Below are 19478 nucleotides of genomic sequence, written 5' to 3'. Positions count from 1 at the left end.
TGCTGCAAATCTGAAGAATGAAAAGGTTAAACTACGACAAAACAAATTGTGCAGGTTAAGTTTGATGAGTGCTTCTCCTTAAACTCCCATCTAATTTTATTACGACTTGATAAAGTGTAAGCCTATTGCAGCGTAGCTAATGAGTTCAGCACTGCAACAATTAAGGAATTCTAGTCAGAGCTTGTTTTAGAATCCCTCCTGGATTTCTTGTGTCTAAACTACTTTATTCTTAATATTATTACAGCTTGCTGTCACCTAAAAGGTAGCACCTGTATATAAAGGACAGGGTGATTATATATAAAGTGATGCAAGTCTCCTATTTAGAAGACTGTTTCGTCTGAATCTTTGTACTTCAATTTATATGGCTGATGTGAAACCAAACATTCAAATTTGGTGCAGTGTTATTATTTCTACTGTTCTGTAAAAGTAAGATCAAACTGTACCAGTTATCAAATTTACTTCCTATCAATAACGAAACAATTGAGACCGGAAACTGTTCACCTATCGCTTTTAAAGCATTAATAGTTTAGTTGGCTGATTTTTATTCAGTAGCTTCAAAGTAGCAGCTTCTAATTCCAAAATGGGGTAATTGCTTCCATATAAAATGTGGAAATGTAATAAAAAGGTAGTGGTTGAAAGTTATGGGTGAGCTTAGATTAATTGCCCAGTGTGTAGTCATGTTGTGCACTTTTAAAATTGTGATTGATAATACCATGACTGACTGCCTGCCTGCTAATAGGTGTTAGTCTTGAGCTCTGAACAACACTGAAATTCCATCACATTACTGAAACATGGGAATGATGTTGAAACCTGAACCATTAGGGGGCAACACTGCTTCTATTTGTGTTGAATGCACTGGATGGGATCAGTTAGCTTTAGAATCCAGTGCAGAATTTGGTTATATGTTGGAACTGGAAGAATGTAAGTTTCCAGATACAGCAATGCTCTGCAGGCAGTTTATTAAAATTATTTTTGATGCTGTGCCATCATGTTTGCATATTTGCTAAAATCATCAAATCATATTTTGTCAAGTCCATATTTCTTGCCGCAACATAAGGAACTATTTACAGTTAAAACTATTCTTCCTCCAACTTAAACTTCCATATTTGAAAACTTCAGTTTTAGAAATTTTGGTTTAATTCACTTTGGTTCACAAAATTTATATATTTGTTTGAATAGCATTAGATGAGTAAATTGTGCGGTTTTTGACATTGCAGACCTCTCTATGTAACCTTTTTAAAAACATTTATACTGCAATTTTAAGCATTCAGTTTTCACCGAAGTCATCTTAGTATTGATTAGAGCTAAAATTAATTAAAGCTATGACTGACAGCCTCATCCTAAATTTCTGCAGGCTCCCTCCTTTCTCATCAAATTGGTCTTGGCCTGCTTGTAGCTTTTGTATGATTTCGTTCAACATTTGTCAACTTTGGACTAATTATTTTTGTACAACTAGGGCAGGGCAATGCATCCTGCGATCGTCTTTCTTGCTAATAGGATTGTGTCTGCTTCAGCAATCAGTAATTGAAGGATTTGTGTCAAAAAACATGTTACCCTGTGAGGGCCGTTGTCACAGCTGCTGGTAACCAACAAATATAAAACTGAGTATATTCAACAAAGAATAGATTGGGAGAGAGGAGAAGCTAAGGAAAAGCAGAAACCATGCAGATCCAGTCAAAAATCTTGTCACTGTTTAATGTAATTGCTAAAAAGCTATTTTGTTTTGTGAACTATTAATTAATTTATTTTTAAAAATGTTTAGTTCCTATATGTTTCAATAGAAGTGAATTCATTTTAAAGAACAGAGGCTAATAAAATTTAACATTACTATCATAAAATAAATAGGGAATATATGTTTTGCTATTATCATCAGGCATAGCTTTACTGAGGTTGAATATGAGATTAAGCGCTTCAAAGTGAATGATCCACCTTGTGATATATTGTCAGTTTTTATAAATGCTGTGTTTGTGACTGCGTCAGATTCATTTGATGGATCCTTTATGTCTTGCTCAGCAAGCTAATATATAAATCTTTAACATTTTTAGGTAAAGAAGGACATCTTGTTTTTAAAAACCTTCAATTTAAATAGTTCTTGGTCATTTTTCACTTGGGTAAGGAACAAAAGGTTTGGACTTTGTCTTATCTTGTGTGTTTGTTAGTACTTGATTAGTCTGTCAAATGGCATGCTGTACAGCATGTTCTAAAAGCTGATCATAACTGCTACTGAGTTTTGACCACCTTGCCAAATTGGAGCATCTGAGGGCAACAGTGAGAGAGCTGAATGGGACTGGATGAGACAGGTGAAAAAGTGTTGCTTTTTTTTGCGGTGTTAACCTCAAATTTTGAATGTTATAGTGTTTAACGTGTATGTTTTTTATGTTTGGAGCTATAACACTTGGTCCACATCTAGTGATCCTAGCAGCGGCACAATAGAAATATTACAGTGCTTTGGGACAAGTAGTACTTGGATTGAGTGTTTAAACAAGTCTAAATAAAGATTTGGAAAGCAATTGCCCTAAGCCAAATCCTGTAATTAGCATGCCATCACCAAGATAAAAGGCTTATTGGAAAGGACCTCTGCAAATAAATTAGGTTGAAAAATGCTCTATTTTGCTTTTACCTGGCATTACTGATGGTTGATAGTGTACATTGTACACGATCTTTCAATTCAAAATATAGGCTAGTAATTATTATGGTTTCTTGCAAATTATATTGTTCCAATTGAATTTGAAAAAACAAACCCAAAAATTGCTTGGTGGCTCTCCTTTAAACCAAACCTAGACTGATCAGGCAAAATTTTAGATTTGGATGTAAGGGTCCTCCTGTAAAATTAGTTTGCTGGGTGTCAATCCAGTTGCTTCTTATCACAGGCCTACTATAGACAACGGTCCCTAATTCAATAGAAATTGGTAGCCATGCAAACGTTTGGGGCAAAAATAGGACGAATGCAACATTTGCCAATGGAGTGGACATCTGAGCCATCCACACATCGTGTTCAGTTTCAATTTGGTTAACAGTGCTTAAGCTGGAGGGAGGCAGTGGTGCAGTGGTAATGCCACTGGACGAGCAATCCAGATCCCCGCTTCTGGGTACAAGGGTTCAAATGCCACCGTGGCAGATGGATAGTCTAATAAAAACATGGTCTACTGGTGACCATGTAGCCACTGTCAACTGTTGTAGTATCCTATTAGGGATGGGCCAAGGGATTAGGCTTAGCCAGTGAAGCCCACAGCCTATGAATGAACAAAATAAAAACTGTTTATTAACATTGGGTGAGGGTGCAATAGAATTGTGCGGTCAACGTGCATTAAGATTGTTAAGATAAGGTAAGAACTTCAAGAAAGGCAGACCAGGAGAGCATCAGTGGAACAAAGATTCAGAGTTAGTTTAGTCCAGAATTTGTGCAGTGATTGCATTGTCTGGTATTATTGAGCTTTACATTATATTCTAGTCAATCATATTGCTAAAATCATCGTCATTCCCTCTGTTTCTTATATGTTGGTAATGAAAACAATTTAAAAAGAGTGGGCACCAAATGATTTGGTGAACGATGAACAAGTATGAAATGTCCACATCATACTTGGCTACACTTTGTTTTTGTAACGAACACCATGGCCATAAAACAAGACATTAGACTGTTGATCTGTTATTCCTAATGGATGTGTCAAATCATGTTGTTCTCAAAAGAAAATATAGCTTTAGGCTGCAATTGAAGTAACTTTTTAATTGAATAAAAACGATCAGCATTGAATGTCATCTTCTGAGCCATTACAAGTTCATTGCAAGGTTTTAGTTGCTTCTTCAGTAGATAAAATAAAATTGTAGTGGCTGTTGAGCATGGTAATGGGATCTTGTGCAGGATATTGAGTGGGTTTAGATCTGGTTTATTGGTGTTTAAGGTAATTCATAATGAGTGATTCACCTTTTAAAATCCAATTAAAGGATCTAACGAATAGTAACTACTATGGAAATTTCCTCTTTTTAGATGTAATCAAGTTGTAAAGACAGCTTCAGAACACTTGATTATTTTGGTAAATATTTCTTTTGCATAATAAGGTTCAGTTTTTAAAAGTACCCAGTTTGATAGGAGATCACGTTGCTAGGAAAAATATCCAAAAGAAAATTGTGGTTCATTTTAAAAGAATCTGTTTCCTGCTTAAGTGGCTAATATTCTAATTATGTCTGAAGAGAAAGTTTTTGATTATCTGCTGATAAACTCCCTCTCTTGTGGTGATGATAATTAAGCAGCTCCCAGTGGACTCCCACAAGCTCTGCGCAAGGCCTGCATTAATTGTCAGACGTGAGACACTGACCAGTTGGTTTGCTGTTGAATAGCCGACGGCGTGCTGTCAGCTCAGTAGTGTTTTATGTTGGAGCATTGTGAGCTGTTGTCAGGGCTAACTGGGACCTATTGTGGCTAAAGATGTTGTGCAAATTGAGGCAGATGGCTCTGATTCAGACACGTGTCATTCAGAAAGAGGAAAATGAGATCGGCCTGCAGAGTGGGGTCACTTCAGGTCAGGGACTGCTCTACATTTGTTAGTGTTTTCAAAAGACCCATGTGCGACAACTTTTTGTTTTGCACTAACAACAAAAGGAGATTCTCTGGACATGGGGGATAGGCGGCTGTTGGTACTATGCTGGCCTTTCATTTCTCTCCCTGGCGACTTGCTTTGCATGCAGAAAGAATTAGCAGGATTGACAGAAGTTTATTGTGGCTAAAATAGCTTTTCAGTCAATTGCAATGCTGAAGAGGACAGTTCGGCTTTTAATTCTATGTAATTAGTTGATTTCTAGTGTCTTGGAATTCCATTGTGCAGGTTTAGACCCAAAATAAAGTTTTTCTTTATGGTAACTACAGCTTCACCTGTTCCTGCTCTAGATGAGGAATAACGTGATACCAAAGCACTTTTTTAAAGAACTTCCACATTTTCAGCTGGCTTAAATGACCTTGTGTAGTCTTCAAGCCATTTAGTTCAGCAATTGTTGTCAATCAGCATTACAAATAAAAATCCTCTGAAACTTCCTCCCTTTGTGCAGGGATCAATGACTGGAGGCATAAATTCAAGATAATATGCAGGAGGTGAATGCCAGGGAAAATCTTTTCACCCAGAGGGTGTTGGGAATCTGGAATTCACTTGTGATGCCAAGACATACAATACAATGGACCAAAATGGAAATAGATTAATGGTTGGTTTTGACCAGTGCAAACTCTGGGTCAAAGTGCCTTTTTTCTGAGCTGTAGACTTACGTGCCATCAAGTAGGGGCTTAATTCTGGTTCAATGAAGTGTGCAGGAGGATGTGCCAGGAGCAAGACCAGGCATTCCTAAGAATGAGGTGTCAACCTGCTATGGTACAACATAGGACTACATGTCCCAAACAGTAGACTGGACTAAGCGATACTACAACCAATGATCAGTTTAAGCCCTACAATCCTGCCACACCCAGCCATGACTGATGGACAATCAAATAACCAACAAAAGGAGACAGCTCCACAAGTATCCCCATTCTCAATGATGGAAGAGCCCAGCATATCAGTATAAAAGACGAGGCTGAAACTCATTTGCATTCACTTCAGCTAGAAATGAAGGAGATTTACAAGGATGATGTTAGGACTGGAAAAATGCAGATATGAGGAAAGGTTGGATGGGCTGGAACTGGACCTGCTGTATAAATACTTATGCCTTGAGGGTCAGTTAGCTTAGTTGGCTGGACAGTGGATTTGTGATGCCAACAGCATGAGTTCAGTTCCCACACTGGTTGAGGTTACCATGAAGGCCTGTCCTCCTGAACTCGCCTTACCCCTCGCCTAAGGCATGCTGACCCTCAGGTTAAGCCACCACCAGTCATCTTTGACTAATCTGTGATCAGCCCTAAGGTCTGGTAGGACTACAGCAATTTTAACCTTAATTTATGCCTTATAGATGGTCAATAGGTTTTAATGAGTCATTGCTGCTTTGTTTAATGTATAATCTCTTGTTCATGGTATTTATCTGACTCGTCCAGTTCAGTTTCTGCTTAAAGGGATCCCAGACCTTTATGATGGAGAGATGGTCATTGATGAAGCAGCTGAAAATGGTTGAGCCTAGAACACTCCCCTGAGGAACTGGGGCTGTTGTGTTAAGTGGTAATGTCCTTACCTCTGAGTCAGGAAGCCTGGGTTCGAGTGCCACCTGCTCCAGAGGTGTTTAATAACATCTCTACAGATTGCTGCAGGCGTTCCTCGGGGGACACTTTTAATCCAATGTTCGGGAGTGAGCTGATTGATCTCCAACAAACTTAATTGTCACCTCTTGTGCGTTATGACTCTAACTATTGGAAAATTTTGCCCCACTTCTCATCCCTTCCAGTTTTGAGTGCTTACTGATGGCACACTGTCAAATGCTGCCTTGATGTCAAGAGCAGAATCACTTGCCACACCTTACTTCTGAAGGTCAACTCCTGTCCACTGTTGCTGTTACGACCAGGTGAAGAGAGGGTGATAAGCTTTCCTTTTCTCTTTAACCCCGACTCAGCCAGTTACAACAAGTATTTTATTTTCTTTGTTAACACGTAGCTATCATACTTTGACCATCACTAACCAGGTCAAAGTAAAGGAGAACCAATTCCAAGGTTTTCTTGAGTGAAAACAAGTTTTAGTACCAGTCAAACCAGGGAAGATCAGAAAATATGACGTGTAATGTGTACACACAAAACAGGCAATACGTTTGAAAAGGAGGGGTCAGGAGGGTGTCTGTACAAACTGGCAGACCTATGCAGTTTTAGTTTAAAGTTTTGAGTCCATGAGTTCCCCGAGTGAAACTTGAGTCACCTTCATGGCACAGAAAGAGGCCCTTCAGCCTATTGTAACCACAATGGCAATCAAGCACCTACCTAATCTATTCCTATTTCCCAACATTTGGCCAGCAGCCTTGTGTACTTTGGGGTTTCAGACTCTGGGGTACAGCTACATAGTTCTTAAATGTTGTGATAATTCCTGCCTGTATCACTCTGTGGCAGGAATTTCCAGATACTCACCACCCTATGGATGAAAACTGTTTTCCTTAAATCCCCTCTCGACCTCCTTGTCCCCTGGTTATTGAAAAGTTTTTTTTTTCTACCTGTTCACCATATAATTTTGTAAACTTCAATCATGCCCTGCCTTAGCCTTCTCTGCGCCAAGGAAAACAACCCCAGCAGATCTAGTGGTCGTAAGAACTGCCGGTGCTGGAGTCGGAGATAACACAGTGTGGAGCTGGATGAACGCAGCAGGCCAGGCAGCATCATCGTGGGGTCCCGACCCGAAACAACAACGTTCCTGCTCCTCTGATGCTGCTTGGCCTGCTGTGTTCCTCCAGCTCCACACTGTGTTATCCCAGCCTATCTGGTTTCTTTCCATAGCTAAAACACTAGTCCTGGCAACATTCTGGTTAATCTCTTCTCTAATACAATTACATTCTTCCTTCAGTGCAGTGAACAAAACAATGCACAGCACTCCAACTGTGACCGGCTAATGCTTTGTATAGCAACATCCTATGTTCCTTGCTCTTGTATTCAATGCCTTGACTAATAAAGGCAGCTATGCCACCTTAACCACTCTCTCCACCTATCGTATTGCTTTCAAAGATCTATGGAGATGCACACCAAGGTCCTCCTGAACTTCTATACTTCCTAAGGTCCTACCATTCATCATCTACTCCCTTGCCATGTTAGTTATCCTAAAAATGCATCTCCTCACTTTTCTGGATTAAATGGTAATTGCTACAGCTCTGTCTATCCGACCAGCCCATCTATATCATCTTGTAGTCTAAAGCTTTTGTCCTTGCTATTTACCATTCCACCAATTCTCACATTATCTGCAAACTTAATAAAATTTGTATTTGTTATTTGTATTGTATATCTGTATACAAAAGACTCAGCACTGAACCCTGCAATGTGCCACTGGGCATGGCTTCTAATCACAAAAACAAGCTTTGCCTGTCACCCTCTGTTTTCTGCAGTAAGCTTGTTTTGGATCCGATTTGCCAAATTGCCCTAAGGGCTTTTACTTTCTTGACCTGTCTGTTATGCAACACCCTGTTAAAAGCATTATTGAGGTCCATGTAGTCTACATCCACTGCTTTATCCTCATTTATGCACCTAGTCACCACCTTAAAAAACTCACACATGTCAGATATGTTCTGCTCCTGACTCTGGAATATTGATTTGCCAATGCTGCTCCTCCCTCAACTACATCTGTGATAGCAGTGCTATCTCATCTTCTGATCAGCACCCTCAACTCATCTGCCTTAATAGATTCCTTCCATACTATGCTCCCTTATGGGTTAATATGAATATATCTGCTTAGTCTTCCAGACTGATTTGTTTTCCTTTCTGTAATTATCTGTGCATCCTTCCCTAACATACCTTGGTTCTGTATCCCATCCTCTTGCCAAATTGGTTTGAATCGCCACCAACAGCTCTACTAAAATCCCCACAAGGATGTTCAACCCATTTTAGCTTAGGTGCAACCCTTTGGACCTGATAGATCCCACTTAGGCCAAAAATGAACCCAGTGATCCAGGAATCTAACCTGTTGCACCAACTCTTCAGCCATGCATCCATCTACTCTATTCATTTATTCTCATCCCTCCTGCTACCCATTTTGTTAGTATCAATGTGAGCTGTGACTTCTGACCTTTCAGAACGCTGTGCAGCTGGTCTGTAACATCCTTGACCCTGGCCTCGGAGAGGCAGCACACCATCCTGAAGAGAGGTCTGCCTGTACCCCTCACTATTGAGTCTCCTAACCAATATTGTGCTCTCTTTTTCTCCTTCCTACTTGTACAGCTGGGCTGTATCTACATTCCCTAGAGGAACCATTTCTGTCACCATTTTCCAACATAGAAAGCTGTTCTTGTGAGAGCTGCACTCTAGGGCTTTCCTGACCACCTGCCTCTCTTCTTTTGACTGGCAATCGCCCATGCCTTCCCTGACTGTACCTCCCTAAAAACACCTCTAAAAACATGCTATCTACGTAACACTCAGCCCAGCTTCAACTGGTCAAATTGGTGGCACTTCTTCCACACTGTCGGGATTGTCTAAGACTTCCCACATATTGCAAGCTGTGCAGCACAGGGGACTGAATTCCTCACCAAACCTTAAGTTAAAATGTTGTTTTAAGCATTTAAGTCAAGTAGAAAAATTGAAGTTTCTTGTAAGTCTAAACTATCAATGTAAACTCAAGGGGGCTGAATGAACTATTCATGTTCCAGTGTTCCTATATTGAAAGTAGAGATTCTTCACTCTTATTGACAAAATCAGCTCTGTCCCCTTTGCCTATAAATTCTTTATTTCCTTCTTCTAGTTAAAACACTTAATTTTTTTTAAGATTACTGGATTTGAAACCCAGACCCTAACAGCAGCTGTTGAACAACCGACTGAAAACTTTCCTGCGATGCCACTCTCAATTCTTCCAAACTCAGCCAAGCAGCTCAGAATAGGGCTCCCAGATATTCTGACTTTTGCCCCTAGAAGTTAAGTGACTTAAAACAGTAACTTTAAAATGCTAAATTTCAGGGAAGCAATCTTAGATTTTATACAAAATTATCCCTTAAAATTTAAAAACGCTTGGCTCTTCTTTCACCACGGTGTTCCTCTCTGATTGCCTGTCATCAAGTCCACTCCTCTTGGTGATGCTGACTTTTATTGCAAAAATGTTATTTTTTCAAAAAAAACTTTGATCTTGCAGTTCTCACTATGGCCACTCCCTTCGGTGATGCTGACTGCCCACCTCAGGGTCCTCGCCACACCCACTACTTCCTATTCAAAAGATTTTAATGGTTTCCGCTTCACTTTTCCAATCAATTGGTTCTGGCAAAACAGTTTGCATAGGAACTGATCTTGCCTTTCAAAGTCCCTCAGCAATAGGTTACATTCATTGAAAGCTGTTATGCTTTGTTTTGTTTTAAGGGTTGTTTGTTGTAGCCACCCTACTGTTGTTTCACATTTATTGTTGGTTGGAATTTAGAATAGGATCCCTACTGTCCTTGCAATATTAGTTAGCAGAGCTATAGTTCTAGGCTGGAGAGCTACTTTAAGTCAGAAGTCTAAACATTGCACAAGGAAAGTACTTCTCCATGAAAGAAGCTAACTGCACTTTTTAAATATTGCAATTGATATTTGGAATCCTTTACCCTAGCTTGCATGTGGATTCGAAGACTGAGTGCAACTTTGCCTATAATGTAAAATTAATGGAAATTCATTTGTCAACATTGACATTTTTTCTGCTGTACACTGTATGTATTTTAATCATTGTTCAGCATTCAGCAATGATTATGTCCTGAATTTCTTTCTGCTCTCCGTCCAGCCCTGCTCTCTCTGATTTGTGCTAGATAGGTGTAGACAGTACCTTGCCTAGACAGTCATGCTTTGTGTGTAAGCCTGAACAATGAATGGCACCAGATCCTAATCTTGATCCTGGTCCCATCTTGCATGCGTAACAAAAACAGAAGTTGCTGGAAAAGCTCAGCAAGTTTGGCAGCATAGGTTCAGCAGTGGAGAGCAGAAGGTTAGGTGGAATGGCAAATACTGACAGGTGGCAGGGTTGGGGGAGGTGATGGAGTCAGAGGGAAAGGGGAGGGGAGGAAGATTCCAGAGGGCCGTGGGTATCTGAGTTGTTGCATCTTGAGGGCCTTGATACCTGAAAGGAAAAGGAAAAAGTTTCTGGGTAGCCTGGCGAATGAGCTAGAGAATGAAGTGGAACTGTGGAGTGTTGCAGCCCTGAGCCAGTGTGATGCAATGCTGTTGGAGAGAGAGGTCGAGAATGTACTTGTGACACTGCATGGCACTGAGTGTGGATCTCGGGATGCAGCGAGAGCAGCTGTCTGTGGAATGTTGAACATCACGGAGATACCTGTGATCCTGGGTGGATTCAATGCACCAGGGATGAAACTTCAGTTGGAATCCAGGTGGGGCGAGTCTGAGCCAGAGTCAGTCACCAAGGAATGTGATATGTAATGTGGAAACGAGTTTTAGCAAATACCTGGTCAAACACCAGGAGTAACAGTGAAATTAATGTTGATGGACAAGAAGAAAGATTGGAATGGAAATCCCATCGGAGAGAGGAGCAGAACTTCTTTAAGGTGGGCATGCCTAGAAGAGATGTGGCAGTGAGTTAAATACTAAAAAAAACCAAAAGAACTGTGGGTGCTGTAAATCAGGAACAAAAACAGAAGTTGCTGGAAAAGCTCAGCAGATCTGGCAGCATCTGTTTTTGTCCCTCATTTACAGCATCCACAATTCTTGATTTTTACATGCGTAGCAGTTATTTTCAGTAGAAAATTACAAGTTAGCAGCTAGGTTTCCAGAGCCCTGCCTAAATTTCTGTTCCCCTCTTGGATTAATCGAAGGTACATTACACTTGCACTATATTACAGTTGCATATTATGCTGTACCTGACAAGTATTTCCAACACTTTTATATTGCAGTTGAGGTTGGCTAATTCAGCACAGTAGTGATTTTTACAAGTTATGATCTTTTTCTCAAGTTTATTGGAAAGTCTGGCATTTAGCAATTATCCTTATGGATGATAGAGATAATTGAAGGGCTTAAATTGTTTTCCTAAAAATGGTCTACTCATAAGTATTCATATAATTTGAGAACTAACAAAAGACAGATGCAAGGAAGGAAGTGGATATCTTCCCCATCCCCAACAAAAACAGATGTTCCTTATAGTTAGGTTTTATTGTAATACGACTATTGGCTTTGTAAGAATTCTTTAGCCTGTGTTGATGACAAGGCCCCGTCTCGATCTTGCATGTGACATCACATTCAATATTGAAATGGCCTTCATACTAAATTGTTTGTATTAGAATGAAATGCATCTTTCTATTATGTTCAAAGTATTGAATGAAAAATGGGATGCTGTGCCGGAACCTAATTTCTTCATTTTGGACGTCCTCCATATACCAAAGCATAAAGCTAGTGTGATTGGTTATAGGAAAACCATGTGCTTACTATGCACATGAAAAACTCATCACATTTTAGATGTATTGCTCCATCTCCTGTTAAACCCCAGATCTTGTATCATTGTATTTTTTCCAAACTATAAAGGTGTTCTGTACTCATTGTATTGCAATTGTCCATGCTGAAATTAAAACCAAGCTTCCATCTCAGCAATAGGCAGATTTTAGATCATCATTCTGTTTAGAGTTTGCAAGTGAACAGACCAGTTTGCAAATTTTCCTGTTTTAATCTGTGTCTCAGAATTTGTAGTTTTAATAAAGCATCCTAGAACAAACACCAAGGCTATAATTCTGGCCGAATTTGGATATGTATATTGGTGAAGCTAAGAGAATTCAATAAAATGAACCATGTTAACAAATTTTAGGAACAACTGCAAGCAGCATTCTACACAGGGTATACGGCAATGCTCATCGACCAGCCAGATACTCTCTCAGCAGTCATGCAAAGAAGCACACAAAGCAAACAAAGGATGAGGCACCAAATTGGAATTTAACCATCAATTTTGCTGGGCTGTTGTCATTTGCAATGCCTAGAGGAGATCCTATTATAGCAAGAAAAACCTGGTAAACGCTGATCCAACAGCTCACAAAAGAACCGACCAGCTCTAAAAAGTTGATACCACAGCTTCTTCACAGCTTTGTATCAGTCTTGGTCTGTGCTACATACAAAGATGTTTTAGATATACGAAACAAGCTTCAGACATATGCAACATTCCTGCACTTGTGTTGCAATAAATGGAAATCTGAAGAGCAATCCAAAAGTTGTAAACATAACATTAATGGCATGTTTCTTGGTGAAATGCTTCCTTGTGGAACTTAAAATTTTTTTTTATTAGTACTAACAGTATTTTGTTCATGAAACACATCTTGAAGCTGGAATCGTAGTAAAGCTTACATTGCAAAATTTGAAGCCTTATTCTGGTTAAAATGCGTTAACAGTCATGTTGTAATACAAATGGACAAATTCAATTGGTAACCGGGAAGTTGAACAAGATATTAAAAGAAGGGTAAAAATTATATTGAAGTTACAGACCAATACACATTTCTACATTACAGACACTGAATATGTAAGTTTCATCATTTAAGTCCTATACTTCATTGTAGACCTCAACAATGTTTCTTGCATTAGAAATGATTATTTACAATTGGTCAGTTTGTTTTTTACCATGTCTTAAACAAAAAGAAAGGTCACAGTTGCATTTTCAACATATTAGCTGACAACTAAAATAAAAGCACAACACAGATGTTGGAGATCTGAAATAAAAGAAACAACTCTGGTCTGGCAGCATCTGTGAAGGGTGAAACAGAATTAATCTTCCTCATTCAATATTACTCCTCCTCCTGTAATACCTAGGAGCATAAATAGTCTATTTAGCCCATTGAGTCTGCTTTGCCATTCAATGTAATCATAGTTGATCTGATAATTCTAAATTGCATTGTTCTGCCTTTTCCCTATAACCCTTGATTCCTCTACTGATCAAGAAACTGTCTACCTCGGCCTTAAATATATACAATGACTTTGTCCCAACAGCTCTCTACGGCAAGGAATTGCAAAGGCTCTCAATCCTCAGATTAAATTTCTCCTCATCTCAATCTTAAATTAGTGCCACTTTATTCTGAGATGGTGCCCCCTGGTCCTCACCTCCACCATGAGAGGAAACATCCTGTCAGAATTTACATTGTCAAGCCCCTGAAGAATCCAGTGTGTTTAAATGAGATCACCTCCTTCTTCTAAATTCCAGTGAGTAGAGTCCCATATTGTTTAGCCTTTGCTCGTAAGACCATTGCTCCATATCAGGGATCATCTTAGTGAACCTTCTCTGCACTGAGAATTGAACTTTGGTAGGACAAACTTGAAAGTGGAATACAGGGTTAACGGAAAGATTCTTGGCAGTGTGAAGGAGCAGAGGGATCTTGGGGTTCATATCCACAGTTCCCTGAAAGCTGCCACCCAGGTGGATAGAGTTGTTAAGAAGGCGTATGGTGTGTTAGCTTTCATTAATAGAGGGATTGAGTTCAAGAGCCGTGAAGTTATGCTCCAGCTATACAAAAGCCTGGTTCGGCCACATCTGGAGTAGTGTGTCCAATTCTGGTCACCTCATTACAAGAAAGATGTAGAAGTGTTGGAAAAGGTGCAGAGGAGATTTACCAGGATGTTGCCTGGAATGGAGGGAAGGTCTTACGAGGAAAGGTTGAGAGAGCTAGGGCTTTTCTCTTTAGAACGACAAAGGGTGAGAGGTGACTTGATAGAGGTATACAAAATAATCAGAGGTATAGATAGTGGACAGCCAGAGACTTTTTCCTAGGGTGGAGGTAGCTATTACAAGGGGGCATAGTTTTAAAGTAGTGGAGGTAGATATAGGGGGGGGGAGACGTCAGAGGTAGGTTCTTTACTCAGAGTGGTAGAGGCGTGGAATGCATTGCCGGAGAGGGTAGTGGAGTCGGCCTCATTATGGGCATTTAAACTGCTATTAGATAGCATATGGATGATAGTATAAGGTAGGGGTGGAGGGTAGGTAGACCTTAGGATTAGGGTAAAAGTTCAGCACAACATCTTGGGCCGAAGGGCCTATACTGTGCTGTACTGTTCTATGTTCTGCCTCCAACGAAGGAGAATTTGAGATTACAATAAGATCAGCTGTGATCTAATTGAATTGTGGAGTAGGCTCAAGGGTCTGAATGGTGCGTCTCCTCCTAATTTGTATGTTTGTATATTCTCATACAGTGTTAGAGAATGCTTAAATAAAGAAAGCAGAAAACTGTCTTATTTTAGGGCTTTTGATCTTTAAAGACAACTGCATTACCTACCTGAATTCCAACACACTTCTCACCAAAAATGAAAAAAAATCATCCTGAGTTATAGAGTTCTACAGCATAGAAACAGACCGTTTGTCTGCGCCAACCAGACATCCTAATCTGATTTAGTCCCATTTCCCAGCAGTTGGCCCATATCCTTCTAAACCCTTCCTATTCTTTTACCCATCCAGATGTTGTAATTGCACCCGAGTTCACAACTTCATCTAGCAGTCATTCCATACACGCAGCACCCTCTGTGTGAAAATATTACCCCTCAGGTCCTTTTTTGTTCAAAAAAATCTTTCCTGTCTCACCTTAAACCTATGCCCTCTAGTTTTGGACTCCCCATCCTAGGAAAACATCTTGGCTCTTCACCCTATCCATGTCCCTCATGATTTAATAAACCTCTATAAGGTCATCCCTCAGCCTCCAGCGCTCCAGGGAGAAAAGTCCCAGCCTGTTCATCCTCTCCCTATAACTCAAACCATCCTGTCCTGGCAATGTCCTTGTACATCTTTTCTGAACCCTTTCAATTTTAACAACGTCTTTCCTGTAAAAGGTCTCCAGTTAAGTGTAAGATATGAAAAAGCAGCCATGCCCCCTACCCAGAAGACAATAACTAGTAATATAATCTTCAACAATATAACATTTGATGTAGCAGATTGGAATGTAGTATTAGAAACTGGAATGGTTAGCAATACAGAAGAGGCTTTGAATCATTAAATATACAGTCCAAAAGAAATCTCAAATTACAGTAGAAACAAGTATTCAACATGGAAAGGCACCTGCAAGGTGTACTTACACTCCCCACTATACAATGTGCATTTTTAAACAGAGTAGTAGAGTATAACTGAGGAGGTGTGATAGTATTTTAGGTGTCCAATTTGTGGCCAATTGAAGATTATTTAAAATATAAAATCTACAAGCTAATGATAATGGACAGTGTGTTGAAGCCATGAATTTATGCTGTAGTTTCCTGGAATGCACTGCCTGGAAATGGAGTGATGGCAGGTTCAATTGAGGCAATCATGGAGGGCATTGGATGATTGTTTCTGTTTAAACAATTAGCAGAGATGTAAGGAAAAGGCAGGAGATTGGCACTAAAATCAAATGGTCAAAGAGCCAGTATAGTCACAGTGGTTGTAATGGCCACCTCCTGCACTGTAGCAAGCTAAGATTCTGTGTTTTTACAATGGCCCAATCATCAACTCTAACTTGGTATGGAGTTAAAACAAATTTTGAAGAAATACTTGCATCTTTGACAAACATCTGACATTTCGTAGTGTTCTATGGTGAATGAAGGACTTTTGAAGTGTACTATTTTGGTACGGGGACGAGCCAGGCAATTTATGCAATAACTAGTTCAATGATACAAGTATTGAAACTTCATTGCTCACAAACGTAAATGATCATTTGTGGCACTGCTGATCTGTAATATCATGATGACATTTTAACTATGTGCTGAACATACAGATTCCTCAGAAATAGTTGAAGTAGACTTTACCTCAGTTAAGATTCATCTTTGATAGACTTGGGTTGTCTAGCCCATGCATGAGTAGAGGTGTTTCACTGTTCTCTGGCAGTGTGCAATGTAATCCACCATGCAAAATCTGTCAAGTACTTCCCATTATATATTGTTGGGGTTAGGGCGGTTTAATTTACTGAGCATGCTTTATATTTACAAAATCCTGATTTTTTTTTTTTTTTTTTTTGTTCAGGTTTGCAGCTAAAACTGTGAACAGTGGATCTTTGGTACTCATCACAATAGAAGTGAAGGAAGGATCAACAATGCAGCTGAGGATAAACACTGAAAAGTCTGTGATTGGTTCAGTGCTGCTCCGGGAGCTGAAGTCTGTGCTGTCTCAAGACTGACCAGGATATATCTGCAAGCAAGTGTCTGGCAAACATTGTGCTAGTCAGCCACTGCTGTTGCCTTTCATTTTATAATAGATTCCCCTCCATCTGGCAGCAGTATGTAAACCACACAGTTACAATCTTGTTAAAATCTGCTTTGAAATTCATTATATAATTTAGCACAATCCTTTTCTTTCGCTTGCTACTAAAGCAGCACAGTCCCAAGTAACAAACTAAACATTGTGTGTGGCTGGATTAAAAGATCAGCAAATCTTCTGTTGTATTGTTTTGGTATGGTGTTGAGGGGTTTTTTTTTCCTTTGAATGAGCAAACGTTAAACATAAGTTAACATTTATAACATTTACTCTTTCATCAGGATTGTGTGGAACCACTACTCTTTAAGCATTTTCAGCCGCTATAGCTTTTTGTATAGTTTCCAAGAAATTAATTCGAAAAGAAAGGATCCATGGTTGCAAAATAATCAATGTCAGGCCATATAGTCCAGTGGTGAGTTTATTGTAGAACTCTTGAAACGACTTCTCTATTAAATGGTGAAAACAATAGTGCATAATATTTTCTTGTGCCAATCCCTCCCCTAAATGGAGTCTCTTGCAATGGTCCAAAATTAAGAATAAAATTCATCCAAAGAAATATATCTTTTGCCAAAAAAAAGTTTCACCTGTTTGCTGCTTTCTCTTATGATACGTCAGTGCCATTTTAGCTTATTAATGTTTTAGAACCCTGATCTCAGTATTTTGTTAAGCCTATTTACATAAGCTTAATCAAATATGATGCATTCAGTTCTGGGATTGTATAAAGAAAACTGAACATTGGATATCTGAAATTAAAGCAGTTCTTTGAAATCTAGCAAAATTGATCAGTAAATGAAAAGGGATGATAAATTAATTATTTGGGTGTAACTAATTATCAAGATTCATTCAAACATGACCCCATCATTTTGCCATATTCAAACATTAACTGGCAGCCTGTGCATTTTAAGGATTTTCTCATTCTTGTGATCTGTTTACACATCTGCACTTCAGCATTTGGAGGGGGAGCCCATTTTCCCTCCGATTCAACCTCCTCCATTAGGGAACTTGCTTCACGTTATTCTAGTACACCGCCTAGTGGCAGGCTTATGAGCAACTTTGCACTAGCTCGGAAAGGAGTCACAACCACGAAGTGGTGCAGGGCTAAAAGAAAGAGGCAAAATAATTTCCTTTCTCACCCTTTTTGTAATGGTTGTGAATCATGGCTTTCCTAAGGACTGAAAACTAGTGATGGCTTTGAGTAGAACAGAATCTGTGCTTTCACATGGTAACTAGTTGCAAAGCACTGCAAAAAATGACATTTTACAAATGCTTTCCCGATGATTAGAACTTCATCAAGTTTAGCAGACATGCTGTTTACATCTTTTTGGATGATTGTTGCAAATTATAATTTCTTGGAGACTAAAGCAGAATTACCTAAGAATATTGGGGAAAATGCAGTTTGTTAATGCATTATAATTTTATTTTAGTGTAAATTGGGGAAATAATGTAAAATCCTGTTGACCTTTTTCCAGTTCAGAGTAAAAGGGGGAAACGGCTGCTTATGGAACAGCCTGCTTGTATCTTAATCTTGATTATGTGCCAATTTTCCAATTACTATTGTTAGTCTACAGAGAATAGTCGCTTATAGTACTTGGAGATGCTTGTAATGCTGTTTATTTTCTTCCTCCTCCACTTGCTTCAGAAGTAAAATACAAAAGTGAGCTTATTAAATTTCCAAATGGGTAAACAGATTCCATCTCAGAATTTAATTCTGGGGCACTGAGTGCTGCAACTGGATTTGGTGTATATCTCTGTGCAGTAATTATTTAATGATTAGGATTCCAAACAGTATTTTTCCCCTTGTTCTTGTGTAGTTGTTACATCGGGGACTTGTGTTTGCTGGTGTACAGCTGCTTCAGTTGATTTACAGTACTGCGGCTGTGGCCAGTCATAAATAAATCCTCTTATATAGTTGTTATGAACACCTGTTAGATCATCTGTCAGCAAAGCGCAGTTCACATTTATCATGGTGCGGTAGTTATTTTACCTCAATCCATTTACAGCGGACTCTGCCTCCATCACTGTATTACTATTACTGCACCATAATCACTCGTTTCCACTTCGTGTACAACTTGCAGATAAAAGATTTCAGTACTTGGCAAAATTTCATAAATAAAGGAGCAGTTCACTGCAGTAAAAGTTTATTTTTGTCATCATTTGTCACACTATTATATCATAAATCAAATAGAATAGTACTATCCCCAGTGCAGACAGCTCTTCAGCCTAGACATGGAAATGGTCTGTTTCTCTGTAGATGAGATGGCATGTCTTTCGACTTTAGCGGGATGAAGGCTTTTCGCACTCATTTGATTTTATTGGATTTAAAAATCTGGAGGATTATTAAGGCTGCTGCACAAAAACAACCAGCTCCAAGAACATTTCTGACATGATAATTGAACCATATTTGTTGTTTACCAAGGAAAATCTGCTAACAAAGCCTACTTCATTAACAAGTCAAATTTATTCAGAAATGCCAATGGTAGTTGTCTGATATTCAGTCAAGTCGTTATATCTGCTGAAATGACTTGCAAAAGAAAACAAGTTGAACAAACCATTTATAGTTAGTATTTTTACCTTTTTAAACTGTGAAGACTGCTCGGTTTTACTTTTAATTTTATGATCTGGTCATCTTAGAAATTTAGCAGTTTCCTGTGTATATATTCTAATACCCAGTCTGTGATCTGCACCATTTCCAGAGGAATTCATCTGTTACTTTAACCAAAAGATGGGCTTGCCTCATTCAAGAATAAT

The 19478-nt window shown here is 39.1% G+C and overlaps 1 protein-coding gene across 1 annotated transcript in view; it reads left to right on the top strand.

The window, feature by feature from the left end:
- Window positions 1–18869, top strand: part of ap3b1a (adaptor related protein complex 3 subunit beta 1a) — a 290460-nt gene extending 271591 nt beyond the window's left edge. Inside the window, exon 24 of the mRNA XM_048593837.1 lies at window positions 16500–18869. Coding sequence (XP_048449794.1) covers window positions 16500–16653 — 154 coding nt within the window. The 3' untranslated portion in view covers window positions 16654–18869. The remainder of the gene's footprint in view (window positions 1–16499) is intronic.
- Window positions 18870–19478: the final 609 nt, after the last annotated feature.

Source organism: Rhincodon typus, chromosome 3 (assembly GCF_021869965.1).
Source record: "Rhincodon typus isolate 14 chromosome 3, sRhiTyp1.1, whole genome shotgun sequence".
In the NCBI taxonomy this organism is placed as follows: domain Eukaryota; kingdom Metazoa; phylum Chordata; class Chondrichthyes; order Orectolobiformes; family Rhincodontidae; genus Rhincodon; species Rhincodon typus.
This window is presented reverse-complemented; position numbering and strand designations above follow the sequence as displayed.